This window comes from Serinus canaria, chromosome 2, assembly GCF_022539315.1.
Source record: "Serinus canaria isolate serCan28SL12 chromosome 2, serCan2020, whole genome shotgun sequence".
In the NCBI taxonomy this organism is placed as follows: Eukaryota; Metazoa; Chordata; class Aves; order Passeriformes; family Fringillidae; genus Serinus; species Serinus canaria.
Window position 1 is genome coordinate 75,081,564 of NC_066315.1, and position 21,728 is coordinate 75,103,291.

Below are 21,728 nucleotides of genomic sequence, written 5' to 3' on the forward strand. Positions count from 1 at the left end.
AATTATATTTTAAAAGGGCAACCTTCCAAGTAGAAAGTCTCCAGACTCATTTACACCCTTCTCTCTTGTAGTGGGTATCCTTGTTCCAACACACAATTTTTCAGAAGAGATCTGCCAAAACAGGTCTGCTTGGGTCTATGTTAACTGCACAAAAATGGCCTTTTTTTTTTCTTTTTCTCAGTTCAGGCCATCATTCTGTATTTTCAGTTTTAAGTAATATTGGAGCTGAATGGATGTTCTGGTTTCTCAAATAGTTTTCATTGCACATCTTACCCAAGAAAGCAAAGAGGCTGGTGGCTACAGAATAAATCGTGATACCTGGGAGTAGATGCAGGAAGATAAAATAATGGAGTAAAGTCCTAAAATATATTCCATAAAGGAAAATGATGTAAAGGTACAGATGTGGGATGTATAACTAATACTGTTGTGCAGGCAAGGAATGGTTAATAGCCTGAAACATTTGCCATTTTAAAACTCCAGATATGCACTGCAATGTAACATTTAAACTGATTTACTTGTAAAAAATAATGGGACAGTGATTTCTTTTTTTTTTTTTAGCCTGTGAAATTGGCAGTGGAATAAGACCTAGTATCTCAGAGTGTATCAGAGGGTAAATATATCAGTTTAGGGGTTTTAAACATTCCTTGACATCTGGGAAATGTGGAAAGGGAAGTTTTCAACTCATACAACAACTTTTCGATATGTGTGTTGTGAAATTAAGATCACAACAATCCTGGCAGGTGTCATAGCCCTTGTTCTGGAATGATTTGTGGGCGTATAGTGATTGCTTCATTTTAAAGTAAACTATCTTGTATTTTTTTAAGCTTCTTTTGTTTCCAATTTTTTTACATATGTATGTGAATTTACATATTTGACTTTCAAAATTATTGTATTAATAGAAGTCATAGAAGTATTTAAGAAAAGAGAAGGTGAACAGAGGTGAACAGCTGAGGATCAGATGAATAGGATACTGAAAAGAAAATCAGCACCACAAGATACTGAGGAACAAATATATCTGATCCTTACTCTTTCAATACTTAGTTTGCCTAGGAGTATAGACCCATTCTTGAAGTACATTACCTAATGCATTTACTGGTCTTTCTTGTGGTTTGAAATGATTTGTGCAGGTGTATGAAATCTTGAAGTGACACAGAGCTGATAACACTGAGTTATTGAAGGAGTAAGATCTTAATTTATTGCTAAAACACAAGCAATGATACTTTTGCTAGAAACTGTCAGAACTGAATAAATAATTTCTCCCAGATGTGCTAGTAGAGAGCTGTTACCAACTTTTCATCCTCTTTGAAGCAAACTAGCATTCAGCCTATTACAGGCTGAAGCAGATTGCTAGATCACATGGATTTGTAGACTGGCTCAGTCTGGCATCTGGTACTGGATATGATTCAAAAAACACTGCTATAATTTCTGCATAGATTTATGCAATGTGTCTTACAATAGTCTCCATCTTATTATTCATACTTTTTTTTTTCAAATCAGTAATTTCCTTTGCCATATGTGTTATTGTTTATACACATTAGCAAGAATTATGGAATGATATGTCTTTTTCTGCCATCATGGAAAAATATTCATGATTTTCTGCACTAACAGAGTTTTGCTGCAAGATATTATTAGTTTTACACTTGGGGTAGATTTGCCCAAAGATCTGACACCGAACTGTGTGTAGAATACAAGTGTAAATTTCAACAAAGATAGAAATGAATCTCTCACATTTCCAAGCCTCTGCTGCATTTTTAATACTCAAGATTTATAAGGAAAACATAAAATTAAGAAAACCTGTGTGAATACAGTCATTTGTAAAACCTTGCTTCAGTAAATTCAGGTGATTCTGGAATGTAAACATCTTGTGGGGAGGGAAGTAGGTAATATCTGAGCATTTGTTCTCTTGCCCTTTAATTTTACTGAAATAATGGAAGACCAAGAATAAGAAAATAAGTGTGAGCAAGAAGGTGAAATGGGATAGAAACCCAAAGCTGCTGTGGATGCAGTGTCACAAAAACTAGACTCTCACAAATCTTCTGTTTTTCAGTACAAAAAAATAAATGTTTTTTTTTTCCAGTGCAATACAGCTTGTAGCACATAAATCAAGACACAGTAGCTAGCACTTATTCTTTAGCCTAAACTGCTTTCTGGAAAATTTCAGGCATTGAAAGTCAGGAATATTCTCTAGTGTTGTGTAAGTACAGCTAATGCTGGCTTCTTGCTCTTCATTCTTGCATCTGAATATAAGTTTTGCATTCCCTTTATTGTTGGAGAATTTAGTTAATTTTATATTAATCAATCAGCTGCTCCCCTGCAGTAATTTGACTCATGTAATTTTGATTGTGCAATGTTGAATTGGCCCACAAATTGCATAGATTGGTGTGGGTTACAAATAAGCATGCATTTGTACATTGTCCTGCAATGTCATCTAGGAAGCTTATGTCAAAATCAGCAGATTTGGTGAATAAATACAACATGGCACATCCCAGCTAATGCAGAGCATTGCAGCTCTGCTAAAATAGATGGAATGGCTCCTAGGTTGTACTAGCTTAGGGATACTTGTGAAGCCCAGTGAATACATCTGCAGCTGTAGAATTGCTATTCCTACCAGGTGCTATTCCTTTTTTTCTCCAATACATTTGGGAAAAAAAAACAACTATGTTTAGTCTAGTCTTTTTATTTCAGTCTTCCTTTGTCTTGGGAGCTCTTGCTTCTCCTGCTTTTTCTCCAGCTAGGAAAAGCAGCTATAATTGATTCTCTCTAGTATAATCCAAGGGCTTAGATAAGACATGCAATACATCCTGATTTGTTACTAGTTGAACACAAAACCTACAGCTGGCAATCAGAAACACACTCAACCATCTCAGCTTTAGTGCAACATCCAATGACAGGAGATGGGAGTAATCTTGTCATGCTTCCCTGTTTACAAATTCCTGTTTCATAGTTGCATTATTTTGCTCTGTGATATTATTACTTCCAGGAGTATGCATCAAGGTAGTCTTCACAATGAAGCCCAAACAAATTTTATTTAATATAGGGATACTAATAAAACAGTTGTCTGGTTCCCTCTAAAAAGTTCTAACATTTTTTTTCTTCAAGCTTTATCACCTTTTTTTTTTTTTTTTCTCTTGATATGTGTCTGTAAGCCTCTAAATGATAATGGAAAGAAAATACCAAGTTTTTACTAAGCAGAGTGTAATGAAACAGCAGGAAGTTTTGAGCCATTTAAATTAAATAAGGAGGAAGAAATTGACATTAATTATCTCAGACTACATTATCTTTTCATTTTGCAAGCAAGGAAATATTTAACACCTTGGAAGCAAAATGCTTTCATTTGGACTGGAGAGATAATTTAAAATCACATGCGGGGGGCAGCTAGAAGAAAGTTCAGAAATTAATATATTCACTGGGCAAGAGAAAAGTAGACAAAGAAGAGACTAAGCTCGTGTTCACTCTGTGCCACAAACCACGACCTCTTCCACAGTCACAAGGACCTATTTTCAATTTCAAGTCAATAGCTATAAATGTCAGTAATTGCCTTTAACTCCTTTTCTGTAGCTAAGCTTCTTGCCCCATTACCAAAACCATTTAGTTTCTCAGTAATTCATTTTCTACATAATCTCCTTTCATATCCCATGTTTCCTCTATTGTGTTTCACCTTGGGCAGGACATCATGTAAATAAAGCCTATATCCATAATCGCTTTACAATTCAGCTTAAGAGAATTCACTCTTGAAAACTCCATTCTGACCAATGGCCATTATAGAAGATTGTTTTAGTCCTCAATAGCTGAGAAAAGTGGATGAATATTTTAAAAACTATTTCAACATCAGGGATGTAACCCTGTGTATTTTTTCAAAGCTTTTAGATATTTTTAAAAGTTGAGTATGGAGCAGGTGAAGGGATCTGACAAAGTTCATCATACAGTTGGATTTAAAAGAACCCTGTGTTTAAAATAATGTTTAAGGCCACTTTGCTGTAGGATAGACACTGATTAAAAGGGAAAAAAACATCCAAGAAGGTAAATTCAATTTTTCTATTTTGTTTTATTTTTAAATTATAAGTAGAGATTGATCAGAGTAATAGCCAGAAAAAAATTTATATATTGGTATTTCAGGCAGAAAATATTGAGTTCTCTACTCTTTCAAAATGAGGAAGAAACTTTTAGATTCACAGTCTGTGGTGTGATTACCTCAGAAAATACAAAAGTAAGGGATCAAGTATTTGTTTAAAAGGCAGAATTTTTAGTTCTGTTTAGCATTTACTGTAATCATGAGGTGTATATTTTCTTTTTTTTAACCAAGTTTGACTTTGAGTTCCAGATGCCATTAAACTCTTGCTCTTGAAAAAATTAGATATTTCCCTTTTTCTTCTCTGAAAGCCAAATGCCTGTGAAAGCTTTTGACACTCTCTCATGTCATCTCACATTTGTTTGATGTGGCTATGGGTGATTTTACATACTTGATCTTAAATTTCAGTTTATAACATGTGAATCCCTGCTTCATTGCAGTTTTAGTTACTGAACTGCAGCAAGTCTGTGCTGTACTAGGTAGGAGCAAAAGTCTTGCATAACATACTACCCACATTTTTTCCATGCTCTTAGAGGCAGTTAAGGACTTAAGAAAATGGTTCTTCCAAAGTCTTTTATTACATTAAAAAAAATAAAATGCTGTCTAGCCTAGGAAAAGCCATTAATGTTTTTGTCCTCTCTTTTGTCCTTCTTTTTCTTCTCCAGCTGCATTCTGACTTGGACAAGGGAGTTGGCACTGTTAAATACACCCTTTCAGGAGATGGTGCTGGCACGGTTTTTACCATTGATGAGACCACGGGAGACATTCATGCCATAAGGAGCCTAGATCGAGAAGAAAAACCTTTCTACACACTCCGGGCTCAGGCTGTGGATGTTGACACCAAGAAACCACTAGAGCCTGAATCAGAGTTCATCATCAAAGTGCAGGACATTAATGATAATGAGCCAAAGTTTCTGGATGGGCCCTATGTTGCCAGTGTCCCAGAAATGTCTCCAGTGGGTGAGTAAGGAGCTGTAAATGCTTGATAACTAATTGTGTATTACTTAATTACCTAAGTGTACTTTTCTTGCTGAGAGAGAGTTGAAATTAAAAAAAAACCAATTTCTAAAACCTATTATTAGAAATGTTTCTAATATTCTGTGCCTGGATGTACACAGATTACAGTTTTGTTTTAGCTTTGTTTGCTTATTTAGAAACTTTTTCTCCTGCAGTATGAGTACCTGTGGTAAGTTTTTGAGGGTAGGATGAGTTAAAAAACAAAAGATATTCAAGAAAGGTATGCTAAGGTCCTCTAACCCCAAACCTGTTTTGTCACATGATGTGGTGCATTCCCCTCTCTTCCTAGTTTACATTTGCTGTTTGCTGTAAAGCATCTTGTCATTTGAATGTTTTTTTCTTTGTGGCTCTTAAACTCCTACAGGACTTGCATGATCTCCTAATTATGCATTAGGGGACAATTCTTTATTCAAGTCCTGTTATACTCTGCATGCTCAGAGTAACTATTGCCCTTGCCTTGGTCACAATGCAAGAATGAGAGTCAGCAAGAGTGGCTAAAGTTCTCAAAAGCCTAATGTCCCAAAAAATTTTTAGTGCATCAGACTCCTAAGTTTAAAAAAAAAAAAGATTGCCTGGGAACATGGTAAGTTTTCTAAAACCTAGTGCACACAGGACAGAATAATTTTCTTTTCAGAGAAAGGTGGACTGCAGTAATGATACTGAAGTACTGGAATAGATTTTTGCTTGAAGAATTTTCACCACATGATAGACGTTTGCCAGGAATGACATAAAGAGCATTGATCCTGCTTTGGAGCAGGAGAATCAGCTAAATGGGCCCTTTTGGTCTCTTCCTGATGGCTGATTCTGCAGTGGTCCTGAGCAGTGTGTTTGTAACATAAGCAAAGTGCTTGTGTCCTGCTGCCAGATGGCATTTTGGGTTTCCCTGCAGGCACCAGAAATTAATTTGTTCTGGGCTGGGAGTCATTTAACTTCCCAGTGCTAGTTCCAGCTTATTGCCCCTCTCTCTCCTAAACTGCATTTCCCCAGTACTTCACAAGCCAGTCACAGCCATTTAATACTCCCTGTAGTTGTTAACACTTTTGTAAGTTTTCTGACTTTGGAGTGGCAGAGGGATACTGTTCTCCTCCAGCTATACACCTCAGATGTTGATACTTTTAAGTCAATATGGGAGGCGACTAGCTATCTACACAGGAATTGTGTACTACATAGAATTAATGAGGTATTATTTTAAATTTTGTGGTAAGTAGCAGTAAAATGTGATAGAATGTGATAAAATGTGATGTGAGTAGGCATGTAGAGGTGATCATGTTAATCTTATAGAAGTGTTGAGAAGCATTCACTGCAGTCACCTACAAGACTCTGTCTGTAGATTCTCAATATAGGTACACTATTGTTTCTCCTAATAAGATGCATAATAATATTACTTACAGTTGTATCAGGTAAAGATGAAAAACATTTTGACACCCATGTCTGTGGAAAATTCAGAATAACATTTTTCACCAGTGAATGTATGGTTGATAGTGAAATTGTGTTTAAAACCTTATCAGAAAGAAAAAAGGAAAATCAGTGATGGTGTTAGTACAGCAGAACACAGTGCCTACATTCATTCCCTTACTCTGTTGTTCTACCCCATCTTTCTTTGTTATTTTCCTAAACATGTGTGTGAAGCAGAAGATTAAATGCTAACAGAGCTTTTACTTCATATGAAATACTGTTCAAGGTGTGCCATATTTTGGCAGCTTTTACATGTATGAGGAGTTGCATGACTAAATGAATACAACTGAGCATGCTGTGACATGCATACAGCATTTTGAAAGAAATGCCTTTCAATTTATTCTCCTTTAGAAAAACAGAAATAGATGCCATGGCAAAAATAGATCTTCTTGGTCTTCTCTTAATTCGGTCATGTTCACTCTATCTATTCCTCTATAAAAAAAAATAAAAGATGGATTAAAATTGATCAGAAAAGTCACGGCAAGGAAAGAGTTCCCTAAATGGAAGTCTAAACTTCAATTAGTGCCTACTAAAGCAGATAAGAATTTTTGCTGTTAGGTTGTCTTGCAGCAAAAATGTCCAGAAATGCCTCTGTATCCAGAAATATCCTCTGTAGTGTGCCAGGAGATTGTGCCTTCTCTGAGGTAGGTCCTGCTATGCTCTTGTTCTCTTTATCTGTTTTTCTTCCTTATGCAAGCACTGATTTCTCAGAGGATCTAAAACTACTCCTTTCTATCATCAGTACCATTTAGTTGCACCTTTAGAGATGCTTAGACCTACCAGTGCCTGAGGCTGACATTGAAAATCACTTTGATTTTTCAGCTGGTGCAGCATATGGTTGTCTTGGCTTAGGAAAAAGCCCAGATAAACTCTTTCTCTCTCTTTTTTTTTTTTTTTTAACATTTTCATTTTCTAGTTGCCACTTTTTAAATACCAAATGTTCCAAATTTCACTTACTATAGTTTTTACAGGAGTATTGATTATAAACTGCATTCATGCACATATTTCTTAGGAAATTGTGGGAAATTCACTGAAACACTACATTACTTACCCTTACCAGTGTCTTATGTCAACATGACAAGCTTTTGTGACTAGTGACTTGCAGTCTTTTATTGTTTCATGACATTTGCATGCAAAAGTTTACCCAGTTTGGTACTTTATCCCAAGGGTATTTGTAATATTATTAGTAATGGTACTTTCTAGAAATTGTCATGGCTACATGGTTCTCAGTTTTCTAATGTCTCTAGACTTCCTAATAACTGCTATTGCTGAATCTGGGATGGCTGAAATAATGCCATAGCATTCACCTCTGGAATCAGTGTTGCAGTTACAGTGTTATAATAAAATTGTACACCAACTGGACCTTAGCAATTTTTTACTGGAAATAGTACAAAAAATGAAAATTCGTGGCATTCTCAAGTTCTATTTTTCTGCACAGAGATATTACTTAGATAAACCTGTCATAGCCTTGTTTTGCACAGCAGATTTTCTTAGAACTTTTGTTGCTTTCCATGCATGGTACAGGTGGAAGTTTACTTTTTCGCTTCAAATTTACATTGAGGGCAGATTGAATTTTTTTCTACAGTTTCTGTACTCCAGTCTTGGTCTCTTTTTCCTTTTAATCAATAGCACTCATTTAAAAAGATAGTGGTACTGAATATATTTTATTTCTTTTCTGAAGAGATAGTTTTAGGACTGCTATTTTTACTTAGCAGTGCCTTCCTTACCAGGAGCCAAATTCCCTCATATGCTCTCAAGGAAAAACGTTAGAGGGAGGTTTACCCAATACAAGCTAGGATGTAAATCACTTTCATGCCAAAGTTTGACTGGACAGCCAGCCTTGTTCTTTCCATACATTCACTGTCATCTGTTCTTGTATGATGGAGAGGAAAGTCAATCACAGCCATGAACAGGAAGTGTCTTCTCTTAAAAAGCCCCTTGGGCTACCAACTGTTGTAAGATGCAGGCTGCTGTACCCATCTGTGATTTCCAGTGCTTCTGATAGTCTCAAAGTGGGCACAGCTTCCACACTGTAGTGGAAGGATATCAGTGCCTCCAAAGTTGACATTGTATTGCTCACACGACAAATGAGGTGCATAATACTTTATGGTGAAGATTTTATTTTTGAAGGACTATTTGTAATTTTTTTTATTTATTATTTTTGAAAAATATTTTACAAACTATTTGAAATTCCCTGCAGAAAAACTCAGCAGATGGAGTCAAATTACAATGCAGAACTAATATTTTAAGAACATAGATTGCTATGCTGTTGTCTTATGGCTAGTAAGAGACTTATAAAAGCTTAAGAGCTGAACTCCTAATGTTGCTTGTGGGGTTTTATTTTGTTTCTTTTTTCTGTTCTGAAATTGAATCGGTTTTATCAATATCTTTTTTTGAAAATATTTAATTGGTTTAATGTAAGTTCCAAAATGTAGAATTAAGCAGAAACGTGGATTTATCTATGAGAACTGAAAAGGGTGCCCTAATATCTCCACTTTTAAGTTTACATTAGCAAAACATGTTCTCCTTAAGTATAGTTTAATCAACTGTGTTGTTGCTTCTGGCAGCTGTGCCAGCTTCTGTTGCAATATAGTTGACGTAAGCATGCAAATACAGCTGAGTTTAAACCAGGGTTATCCCCTTATTAAAGCTATCAGTCCAGATGACTGAGAATAGGGGCAAAGCAGCATTAAGCACACATTCAAGGAAAGATATCATTATATATATTTTATATATTTATACATAAAAATCTGCACAGAAAGGAATTTGCTTCCCTATGCATTTCTTTCAGTGAATATGCTGATTTTAACAGCAAATTTATAACCTCTATGTCACAATCTCCTAATTGTTTTCTAAGGTCTTTGCATTATTCTTTGCTTATACATAGACCAACTAGGGCTGTACAAAACCCAACAATTACATTTTATACAGATACCATATGCTCTTTCCAACACAATTCAATTTGATACTTTTCCACTACATTAACTCTTTATTGATTAGGTGGGACTCTACAAACTCCAGATGACCATGGCAGACTGAAATGGCCAATGATACTAGAAAGTTGATATCAGGCTATTTTTATTGTGTTCCTCAGTGGTGCAAAGCAGCTTCCTGAAGAGTCTTATGGGTTTGCTTCCCATGGTACTGTCAGTGTGAAAATAGTCTCTATAAATTTTCTAGCAGTTTTCCTTCTGGAGTGAATACTTAATTGGCTTTTATTTAAACATTGGCTTATATAATGGAACATATGTTTAATATATCCATCTATGTAGTTCCATGTGCAAGAATTACAATATGTAGAAAACTAACCTGGTGAAGTGGTGGGTGAAAACCTGCACTCTGGTTTGGAGCAGTTTAGCACTTTGTGCCTGAGTTTAGCCTGAAGCTTACAGTGAGCAAGGGCTGGGGAAGGAAGGGCTATAAGGCATTGGAGCAAATGCTGAATGAGCCTGCCTTTGATAAAGATTCCTAGCTGTTGGCAATATATTTTTAAGGGTTTCCAAAAGCTTACCCAGGCTGTTGCACAAGATATTACCTAGGGAATCCATTGAGACCAGAGGTACTTTTGAGTGGCATTATGCATGCTCATGAACAGGTAACAGACAGCATAATCTGTCTGCAGCCATTGTCTGCAGCCCCTCCAGCTCCAGCCTGGTCTCCAGGCTTTTTTTTCTGGTGTTATCAAGCCCTTAGAGAAAATGGGAGTTGGATGTCATATTCTAGATACAAACATCTTGAATATGTTTTATTTTTATCCAGTTTTCCTTGTTGAATTATTCCCACTGATCATTTTCCTTTTTCTTGTCTGCTGTTGATCACTGAGAAGAAAACTTTGGAGGATTTTCCATAGCGATCCAGAGATCAAGAGTTAATAGGTGATGGAGCTACAACCCACCTCTGCAGAAGTACTGATAAGTTACTTTTTCTGAAGCCTCTTTGTGTTTCTCCATGTGAAGTTCAGTTTTCTCAGTTTCGTGCTATGTTAAGATTCCCCTGTAGCACTTTGCAGCAAAGCTTTCATTTTGTCAAACTGTCACCTGTTCATATATTCTCTTTTACTGGCAACCTATGAGTTCAGATCCAAGAGAGATGCCACTGGCAACCCCTCTCTCATATGAAGACTGGCAATTTATTCCTACTGTTTTAGATCTCTTTTTATTTGGATTATATAAGGAAAAGCTGTTGTATCTTAAGCTTCCTTTTTTTTCTTTTTTTTTTTTTTATGAGTCTTTGCTTATGAACCTTGCTGAAAACTTTTTTGAAATTTACATATTCTTAATCTATGCCAGTAATTTTGAGCTATGTACTCACTGATGCACCCAATAGTTTTAATTGGTTTAGTGAAGAGCAACTTCCCTTCACAAAACCATACTGAATTCCAGCTTACAGATGATATCCACATGTCCTCTAATTTAATACCTTATTAAAGTGTACAGATTTCATCCGCCACTTGGGTCAGACCTGGTGCCCTGGGTCATTCAGACCATGTTTCAGAAAAATTCATGTTCCGACATCGTTTTTCTGTATTCTTTCCTGGGGCTATGTCAGGTGGCAGATAACTCATCACAATTGACAGTTCAGTAGTTTTAATTACAGCTCTTGTCTTTCTGATCCTCTTTTTGTTTTAATTTTGAAAAGATACATCTACTGCACTGATCATCAGAACAACTTTTTTTTTGCCACTGTGTAGGAGGATGAGTTTTAAGGAAGGAGCAGAGTGGAAGGCAGGTTAGGGGCTGCTTATCCTTTTCTCAAATAGTGTTTTTCCCTTTATACAGGACATTGCATAAAACATAAAACAAAAAGCAGATTTAAAAAAAAAAAAACCCAACACTGAAATATTGAGAAAACATTACAAGTAGGCAGTGAAAGCTTTTGAAATAAAAGTGTTTCTTTATGATAGACCGCTGGGTAACCAGGCAGCTTCAATCATGGGACTTCAATTATGGAGCCAGAGGAAAAAAAAAAAAAACCCAGATCAAAAGAGAGGGAGAAGATAGTGCAGAAAATCAAGACTGGATTAGGCAAAGGATAATGGTTTTTGCCGTACTGTGAGTTTCCTTTCATACACCCTGGCTATTTGAAATTGTCAGCTAACCTAAGATATTTGGCAAATGCTGTGAGGTGGACACTCTACGTAAAATGAAAGCTGTGACACACAGGACTATACAAACATATGAACAACAAAATTCCCAGCAAAGCTGAGAAGTTTTGGATGTTAAAAAGAGACACTGGATAGCTGTTTTCTGCTGACTGTTTTTACAGTCCCAAAATGTCAATATTTGTGCTGAAACTATTTAAAAGTATTTGATTCTTACCTCACATATATCTAAGCCTACACTGGATATTTTCTACATGATTTCAGCAAGGCTTTCAACTCTATCTCTCATGATATCCTCATAGGCAAACTCAGGAGATGGGAATTAGATAAGTGGACAGTGAAGTGGATTGAGAACTGGCTGAAAGGCAGATCCCAGAGGGCTGTAAGCAGTGGCACAGGTCCTAGTTGGAGGCCTGTCATTAGCGGTGTCCCCCAAGGTTCAATACTGGGTCCAATATTGTTTTTCTTCACCAATGACTATGATGAAGGGGCAGAGACCTCCTTTGTACCTCACTGATGGCATGAAGCTGGGAGGAGGGGCCACTACCCCAGAGGGCTGTGCAGCCCTTCAGAGGGACCCTGGCAGGGTGGAGAGGTGGGCAGAGAAGAACTTCCTGAGATTCAACAAAGACGAGTGTAAGGTCCTGCAACTGGGGAAGAATAACCAGTTCTTGGATGATGGACCAGCAGAGGCTGGGGGATGAACTGCTGGAAAGCAGCTCTGTGGAGAAGGATCTGGGAGCCCTGGTGGACACAAGCTCTCCAAGAGCCAGAAGTGCATCCTTGTGGCCAAGGAGGACAGAGGTATCCTGGGATGCATTAGGAGGAGCGTAGCCTGCAGACTGAGGGAGGTGTTTCTGTTCCTAGCTGGAGTGCTACCTCCAAATCTGGGCTCCTCAGTTCAACAGAGACCTGGAGCAGGTCCAGTGGAGGGTAAAATAGAGATTTATGGGACTGGAGCATCTCTCTTATGAGGAAAGGCTGAGGGAGCTCAGCCTGTTCAGCCTTGAGAAGAAACAACAGGGAAGGGACCTGAACAATGTTGGTAAGCAGTGTGCCACAAGGATGGAGCCAGCCTCTTCTCGTTGGGGCCAGGTAGTAGGGCAAGAGACAACAGGCAGAAATGGATGCACAGGAAGTTCCACCTGAACATGAGGTGACCAAGCCCAGGAGCAGATTGCCCAGAGATGTTGTGGAGTTTCCCTTAAGAACCATCTGGACACCATCCTGTGCAATGTGCTCTAGGATGATCCTGCTTGAGCAGAGAGGTTGGACCAAATGTCTCACTGTGGTCTCCTCCAGCCTTACCCATTCTTTGATTCTCTGTGTGATTGTGTTTAACTGTATGTGGGCAAAGCTAAGAACCCATGTCACAGCAGTTAAAACCACTCTGTTTCCACACACTGATTTTACTGCAGCTCAGAAGCATAAATCAAACAATATATTTTATCATATGCATCTTTTGATACAACCTAGCCTTTTTTAGGTGTTCAAGCAGTTATTTAAATATTAAAATTAAGCTATTGGGTTCATTCTAAATCTATATTCTAAATATTGTTTGTAGTTTACATGGTATTGAGTATTAGTTCTTTTAGTATATAAGGAGAAGCTTTTTAATTTATAGTGCAGTCTTGCTATTTGTATAAACACCTTTAGGTTCAAGATATATTGTATTAGAATTTTTAGGATTATGTGCTATTTTTTTTGTTAATTACACAGTTGATGAGGGAAAGAAATTGACATATTTACATGGAGTATTGAAAAATGTAAAAATTTGTTTTTATGCGGGCACTTAATATCTGTAAACATAAAATGTGTATTGATAGTTGTTTTAGAAGGCACAGATCAGCTGTAAATGATAAAAATTAAAAAGAAGTTTGGTTTTTTTTTTAATCACAAAATGACTCTGGACATTAAATAGCTTTTTAGTAAAACCTTTTCTTTTGGCCACCAAATGGTTTTAAACATTAAACATATTTTAAAAATATTACTCTTCTCAGCCACTGAGTGACTGTAAACATTAAATATGTTTTATAAAAGCTGCTTTTCAAGCTACTGCCTGCATGGCTATGAATATAAATTTTGTTTAAAGTTGCTTTTCAGCCACTGAACTATTTTTTTTTTTGTTATGCACTCAGTTCTATTTATAACTTTCCAGAGAAGAAACAAGTGCAAGGTTTCACTGGCACAAGGCAGCTCTTCATTTATGACAAGTAATCATGTCCTACCCATCTTCTCATAAAAACACTGCAGGTAATAATAACAAGCCAAATTTTAAAAGGATTTTAATGGATATTTTGCATGGTGAGTGCATATCTAGTGTTCTAGTCACCCATATTTGTGTTTTACTCTGCAGTAAAACAAAATAATAAAAGCAGACATGACTGATATTCTGTACTAAAAAATCCTAGAAGTCTAAGAAATCAGTCACTGGTGGATTGTGTGAATCAATCAAGTCATCATCAGCCCTAGAGGAGGGCAAAAGAGAATGCAAAATATTCTCCAGATCACTAAGCAAATAGGAGTCACTAAACCAAACGTGATTAAAGGCTTTAATTCTGTGTGCAGAATTCTCTGTGGCAAATTAGATGTAATCCTAGGAAGGCCTGGAGTCATAGGAAAAATGTTCATGAGAATCTGGCTTAACAAGAACTAAGAGAAAAATCACTGATCACAAACATATTGTTAAGGACAAATTATTCTCTCTTTAGAGAATCCCATAAGGCCTAAAGTCTACAGCAAAGACACTGCAGATTAAAATAATACCTTAGGAAAAGAAAATCTACATAAACCAGGGGTCTAAAAATATCTGCAGACTGAGGAACAGAATATACAGGAGTATGTTTAAATGGAATGTCAGCCAATTAGTAGGTGTATCTGTCTGCCAACCTTGGATTTAATGAATGCTAGGTACTTAGCAGCTCTCCTTGCTTGTAGTAAGGAACAGCATAGATTGGCAATCCAGTCCAATATCTGTCCTGCACACTGTAGCTTTTTCCTAACTAAGGAACCTTTACAGATCTTGTGGGAACAGGAATCTGCCATCCCTCCACCCTTTTCTCAACAAGGATCCTGATGGAGCTGATTGAAACCTTTCCACAAGAGATATTTGGCGAAGTTTCTGTACAACTGAAAGGTGCAAACCTGTAATTCTCTTAAAACTTTTTTATGAAAAACCAAATGGCAGCCTAGTGAGCCATCCCACAGGTTAGCTGGTGACTAGAAAATTAAACAGGTGGTTCCTGTATTAGTAAAGGAGCATTCTTTATATCACCCTGACAAGCCAAGCACTGGCTGGCTTGGAACCCCTAGACAAGGCAGCGTTCTCTGAAGCTTGGAGCATGGTGCCTTTGCCTGTTCCCTGATTTCTCTTCCATAGAGTAGATGACAAGACAGGTTGACATGCTTTCCAGACAAGCTAGACAGCTTGTAAGCCAAACAGGTCATAACTAAGTAGGAAGAAGAAATGGGGAAATGAAAGAAACTGTTCTTTTTGTTAAAAACTCAGCAGTGCCAGTATTGTTTTCTGGAGTGCAATTTTTTTTTTTTTTCTGGAATGATGAAGGATGAAGTGAAAATCCAAAACTATCTGAAATATCACAGTAAAGTAAAATTTCACTGTGTAGACATCCTTACTTGCCAGTTATGTCTGAGCACCTTTTGTGCAGATGCCAGCAGTAAATGTGAGATCATTGAGGATTAGAGAGGCAAAGACTGGAAATAGAAGGGGAGTAGACTTCAGGCAGGTGTGAAAGTAAAGAATGACAGCAGAGGAAGAGGAAAATCTTTACAGACTGTTCAGCTTTCCTTTCAAGAGCTTCTGGAAAGAAATGGACTCCTTTAATACTGCCTTTAACTTGATTTAGATTGACACTGCTAAAAAGACAGCTATTATGTCTGTAAACAAAACCTCAGAACAGTTCTTTTATTTTCATAAAAAGCTTACAGGGTGTTAATGCATAAGCACTCAAGGTATCAGTATTCTTATTTATCAGTACAAGCCAGCTTGTACAGTAACACCTATGGAGCAGTCTTGAGGGAACAAGGAAACAGCAAGGACTTGGCAAGAGGGTCTCCAACCAAGGGATTACCTGAAGCACTGTTCTGCACCAGGATTGATGGAGAATGTTGCTGCTGGTACTCTCAGAGGTGTAATATCAGCAAACTATTCACATCTTGGTACATATTGTAAACAATGGATGATTTTCTCTGGGAATAATTTGTTGACTGCTAGTCATCCCACTGAGGTTGCATAATGCTTTGGGTATAGATTTTCTAAATGGTAAGGGGTAATATGAATCCTAACAGACAATCCAATAAAAATCTGGTCAAGAAACCTACAGCTGGAGATCATTTCCTCAATAATATCTCTCATTTTCCATCTGTGTTTGTTTCTGTTAGTACAGCAAGCATCAATTTTATCATTTGTTTTGATCTAAAAGAGTATCCCAACTTAACTGAAGCATAAGAGAATTATGTAGCTAAGATTCCCACTTTGTAGAAACATCACCTTAGAAACCTATCTATCCTCTCGTATCTGTAAATTTCCAGAACTAGAACCTGGGAGAAGGTTAAATACACATTTAGGCAGATTATAATGTCACAGTCTATTTGGGACTAAGTTTTACCCAAGCACAATTAGTACTTTTCTATCTCTTAAAAAAGATTTTTGCTTGGGTTCACACACATGTCAAATATTTTTCTAATCCCCATTTTGTTAGGTGTAGTGGATGTGCATTGCCTAAATTGCTCATGTCATTCTACAAAACATTTTTGTTCCTATTTTTAACATTTTTGACTTTAAGTCTGGAAGATAAAAGGTGTATAACAGCAGATGATATAGGTGTAGTCCTACCTACTGAATACATCTCTATCAAGCCACATCTTTTTGTCTCCTTTCTAAATTAAACAGATAAAATCTTTAAAGTTCTATGTGGAAAACTTTTGATGTCTCAATCACTTACTGCTTTCCTCTGAGCCCCCATTACTTTTGCTGTCCTTTTAGCGATAAGGCAGCAGTAATCAATATTTTCAACAGCCTTGAGAGAATTCAGATGAGAAAGATGCCTGAAGGGAAGGTTCAAGTGCTCAAGCCTACAATTTATGGTCTTGCAGGAGATGATACAGACACAGATGATCAAATTATCAGCCCTACTTGCTACTTCTCTGGTTCAGTAGCTCCAAATTCATCCACTTTTTCTTGCTGCTTTCTCTCCATATCACCTTATGCCTGAACACAAACCAAACCCTTTCAGACAGTTTTCGACAGATGCTTGATAGTCCTGGGACTCTTTCATGATTTTTCCATGTGATTCTGAACGAATCCTTTGTTCACAGGTTTTAAGTCCTAAATCAATATTAATCACTGAGCATAATTCAGTGAGGCACAGCACCTTGTTGTTCAAACAGTGGATGATCCTGTGTGCCTTCCAAAGATCATCCAGTTGCTAATATCGCTATATTAGCAACTGGATGGGGGAGGGAGAAATCTTACTTTGTTGGGTAGTGAAAACAGATTTACTACAATATATTAAAGCACTGGTTTTGATAGGTTTTTTTTTTTTTTTGCAATACTGATAAAGGAATAAGGGAGGGGGACTCAACATTTGTGGAGGGAGAGGCAGTGAGTGAACAAATGTAAACAGCTGCTTTTATTTCACCCAGACACTGCTGTACCAGGAATTGTTGCTACACAGAGTGTTGGATAATCAGTTCCCACATCAGCTTTTCTTTGTAAGAAATAAGCAAAAGCAACTTCTAGCTTTTCCTTCTGAAGAAAATCTTTTATAAATGACCCGAGAGGTGCCAAGAGGTCAGACTGTCTGCCGGAATCAAAAGATCGTAGCAAGGCATCAGCTCCTTAAATTCCAAAATCCATATGAAGCTAGTAATTGAACTGGCAAGCTGCAAAGAAGGAATCCTCTCTTTGGGCCACTGCACAGCAATAGGAGATCTTTGAACGGCTGATTTAAAGGAAAGATAAGGGATAAGAACTGCACCAGCACATCCTACTGATTTACTGAAGAGATGAAGTTGTGGCAGCTCAGTAATACCTCTGTGCAGCCTGGATGCTTTATATTTTAGCCACCCTGATCTATTGACTTTGGTTAGCACAAGGGGACAGTAACAGTGATGACAGGACAGGTTTTATGGCAGCATAGTACAGGAGACTTTGGGACTCTAACTCACCAGCTACCTTGCAGGAATGTCCTGATGGTTCATTTCCAGCGCTGCTGTTGCTCAGACTGCTGACATTAAAGACCACATGAGGCTGCACCTCTCCCACTGCAAATATGTTCTATGATTTGAGTGTTGACTTACTTGTGGAAACAGTGTGCATCACATTGGTACTGCTCTTATCAACAGGAGAGATTTTAGACTCTTTTGTAGGGTCTTCTTCATGGAAGCTTTTCATCAGCACATTCATTCTCAGGACAGATTTTTAAAGGCAACTTGGCGCTGAGAGTTTTACATGCATCTTGTGGGTATTTTTTTCCTTGATATGACAAAGTGTAGGGCATATAAATGGTTTTGAAAACCCCAGTCAGTCTTTAGACTCCCAAATATCTTTTAATAGTTTGAGCTCTACCACTAAGTTCCTCAAGTTATACTGAGAACCCCTTATCTATAGACATCTAACTTTTGCTGACCTACATTATAAATATGAGTCAACGTCCTCGAAATTTGGACAGGTACTTGGAGCAATGTCTCTGGAGCCCAATCAGATCAGACACAAATCAAATTCAGCACTACTACTGTAAGTGAGGCCATGCCTTTGGGGGTTAGACACCCACATGCATTTATTTGTCTGATTCCACATGAAATATCTTAGCACCTGCCTGAATCCGTAAAAATAGCAAGATTCCAGGATTTTCTTTTCCATGGGTACCTAAAATGTCATCTAAGTCTGTCCCCAATCTGCTTGCACATAGAAGCATCTGAACTTTACACTGCTGAGCAGCTAGAAGCCAATTAATGCCTAAGCACTGTCAGAAATCATAAAGTAGATATACCTAATTCTCTTTCAGAAGCCAGTCAGTGACATTTTCAGAGTTCAGAGTTATATCCCATGCAAAATGTGGCTGGAGGAGAGGTTACATGTTTTTCATTTTTCAGTGAGGTAGGTAGAAAACTCACACAAGATGCTGCAGATGCAGCTTTAATACTTTCCTTTTTTTGAATACCCCCTCCTTATGTTTTAAGCACCAGAGTCTTTGTAGTTTTTCTTCCTTCTCCCTTTTTTTGGGCCTGATAAATATTTAATGATCCTACATAAAACAAATCAGCTTCCTCCTTTTTTTTTTTTTTTTTTTTTTTTGAGTGATGATCTTGAGAGAGCATTCACTTAGGAGGTAGGAAATAAGCATTCAACCAACATATAACAGGAGAGTGACTTAAAAAAATCTGTAGCTTATGTATCCACTGAGCAGTCAGGGGGACAACATCATCTTCTTCTTCATTTTATCTCAATAGGTTTGCTTTAAACTCTTAACACAGAAAAGGGTTCAGAATTTTGATCCCCAGTAAATAATTTCTGAGAAAGAAGATATCTAGGATACAGCTTTTCTCCTTGGTATTTCTTACAGCACCTTTCCACTAATAAGCTCGCTTGTTTGGATTTCTTTGTTAGGCATCTAAATAACACCAAAGAGAAAAAAACCTGAATCTGGGCTTATTGCATTTTGCAGTGGCTCATTATTATGATTCATGCCCTCAGTATTGTTGTGCATAAAAGCACCATGTAATGTCACATCCCTGCTTTATAGAGGTAGTCTTCAAGTTGGTGAAAACCGAGAAGAAATATTCATTGCAGAGCTTGATTAATAATTCTTATTTGGTACCAGAACTGACAAAAACCAGAAAGGATGTGTGTGCAAGGGAACTGGGGGAAATTACCTTAAAACCAGTATGTCTTTTGAAATACATTTCTGAAGGTGTCAGGGAAAAGAAAATGTTGATGAATACAAAAGCAAAAATTAGGAAAAAGTCAGTAAAGCAGGTGAAGAATAGGACAAAATATTAATGCTCATTAAAAAAAAATATGAGCAGAATTAGTTTAGGGAGTTGATAACCATGATGTCTGTTTTTATGTGTGGAGCAAGGACTGCATGAGCTATTTAAAATTAGGATCTGTGATTTTTTGTTTGTTTTTTTTTTAATTTGGTTTTTTGCTTTGTTTGTTTTTGGTTTTGTCTTTTTTTTTTTTTTTTCTTGGTTTTGTTTTTGTTCTTTGTTTTATTTGGGATTAGGATAGAATTTTCATTTGCAATTTTTACTACTTTTGATCTTTGGAAAAAATCAAAAAACTTGGATTGTATTTTATTTAGAAATTTTAAGGAGAAGACAAGATTACTTGAATACTGAATACAGTAGGAATTTATATAGTCAAAATGTAGACCTAGGTTTGATTTTTAACAGATGTAGATTCATCTCTAAAATATTACATAACAAACGTTGAGCAAATATTTTCCTCTGAAATAACAGAACTCTGTTTTTATGGATATCTAAGGCATATTTAGGTGCATTTAATTTTAGCTCTGGTATTTCATAAGTTCAGAACTTTTGGAATATCAAGGCTTGCTTACCTCACAGGTTTTAGAATTAATGAATAATCATAAAAATTTTGGGGAGTGGAATAAAAGGGCAAGTTTCTAGAATAGAATCCTCACCTAAGAACCATCAGACTGCACATCAGCCTGGACAGCAGTCAGATGTGCTCTGCCTTTACCGTTTTAATAATCTTTATTTATTCTATTTTTTTCTTTTTTTTTCCTTTTCTTTTTTTTTTTTTTTTTTTTTTTTTGCTGAGTGGTGCCAACTTAAGCAGTGCTTTTTATCTGATCTCCAGAGACAAGTGATTTTGATGATCAAAATAGAGTGAGAAATGCAAATCGGGGGGAAATATCCCAGAGTAGGCTCAGAATAACTCTAATGAGTAAATGATTTAAACTCCCATCTGATAAGAATTGTAGAGTTTCTACCTTAGTCATTTTAACACTGTGAAATGCAGAGTTAGGGCTGTTTGTATCACCCTTAACTGGAATTTTCTGTATCCTAGCTCTGTTATACAAATATTGAAATTCTTGCATAAATGCATTTGGGTGTGGTCACAATATACTTGCGTGTTGTTCTGGTATTTTTTGTCTTGTGTCTTATTTAAAGAACATATTGCATTGAAATAAAATTGAGGCATTAAAGAAGCCATCAAATAGGATACAAGGGCTTAAAATTAAAATTATAAAAGAATGCTGCACCCTTCCTACAGAGACAGTTAAGAGTCATTGTTTGATTTTACTCCTTTTTTCCAAAGTCCAGGCACTTTAATTAAGAAATCATCATTTTTCTACACATTTCTTTATAAAACTAACAGACTACCAGTGAAATATTTGCAAAATATATATATACTTGAATCACATCAGGAGAAGGATATATTGCAGAAGTGATAGCTCAGAACTCCCAAATAAGAGAAAGTCTTCTCAAAGAAGAATTGTTGTAAGTCTTGTAAAAAGATTTGTCATTGGGCAGTGACAGCAAAGGAAGGCAAACAAATGTTTTCTACTTAGATTTTACAGCAAATTGGAAATTAGGCAGATAAAGAAAGTTTGGGCTTAGATTTTTTCTCAGAGCTCTCTGATTACCAGTTATGCACCTAAATTTTGGGTTATCAGTTAGGAACAGAAGAACAGGATGAAGGCATGACCATGGAGAAAAGAAATGAAACTGTACATTGTATTACCATATATCCCTCCATTATTTCAAAAATAAATCCCAATTACTTACTTTAAAATAGAATTATTGAATCTCGCTATCTTCAGTACCTTTTAAAGTTTTCTTTAAATGGAACATATGCCAAATGCTGTGCTGAGTAGTTACATTCTTAAAGCTTGCAGTCAGGCTTTCATTCACATTTTAGATAAATCCAAGGCTGTGCTTACCCAAGACATTTGGGCCATGGAGCAATGCTTCAGGATTCTTGAGTGGAAATCCTGACCTGGCCTGGTATTTGTCATTTTACCCAGGGATAGCCCTCCATGAAGAGAGAATAACTTCAAGTGCTACTGTTTGATCAGTGTAAGCTTTTTTCAA

The 21,728-nt window shown here is 36.8% G+C and overlaps 1 protein-coding gene across 2 annotated transcripts in view; it reads left to right on the forward strand.

Moving 5' to 3' along the window:
* CDH12 (cadherin 12) overlaps nucleotides 1–21,728 on the forward strand; it is a 155,895-nt gene that overhangs the window by 27,620 nt on the left and 106,547 nt on the right. For both annotated transcript variants that reach the window (XM_009095120.4, XM_050970824.1), the window contains exon 2: nucleotides 4,735–5,029. In XM_009095120.4, coding sequence (XP_009093368.1) covers nucleotides 4,735–5,029 — 295 coding nt within the window. The remainder of the gene's footprint in view (nucleotides 1–4,734; nucleotides 5,030–21,728) is intronic.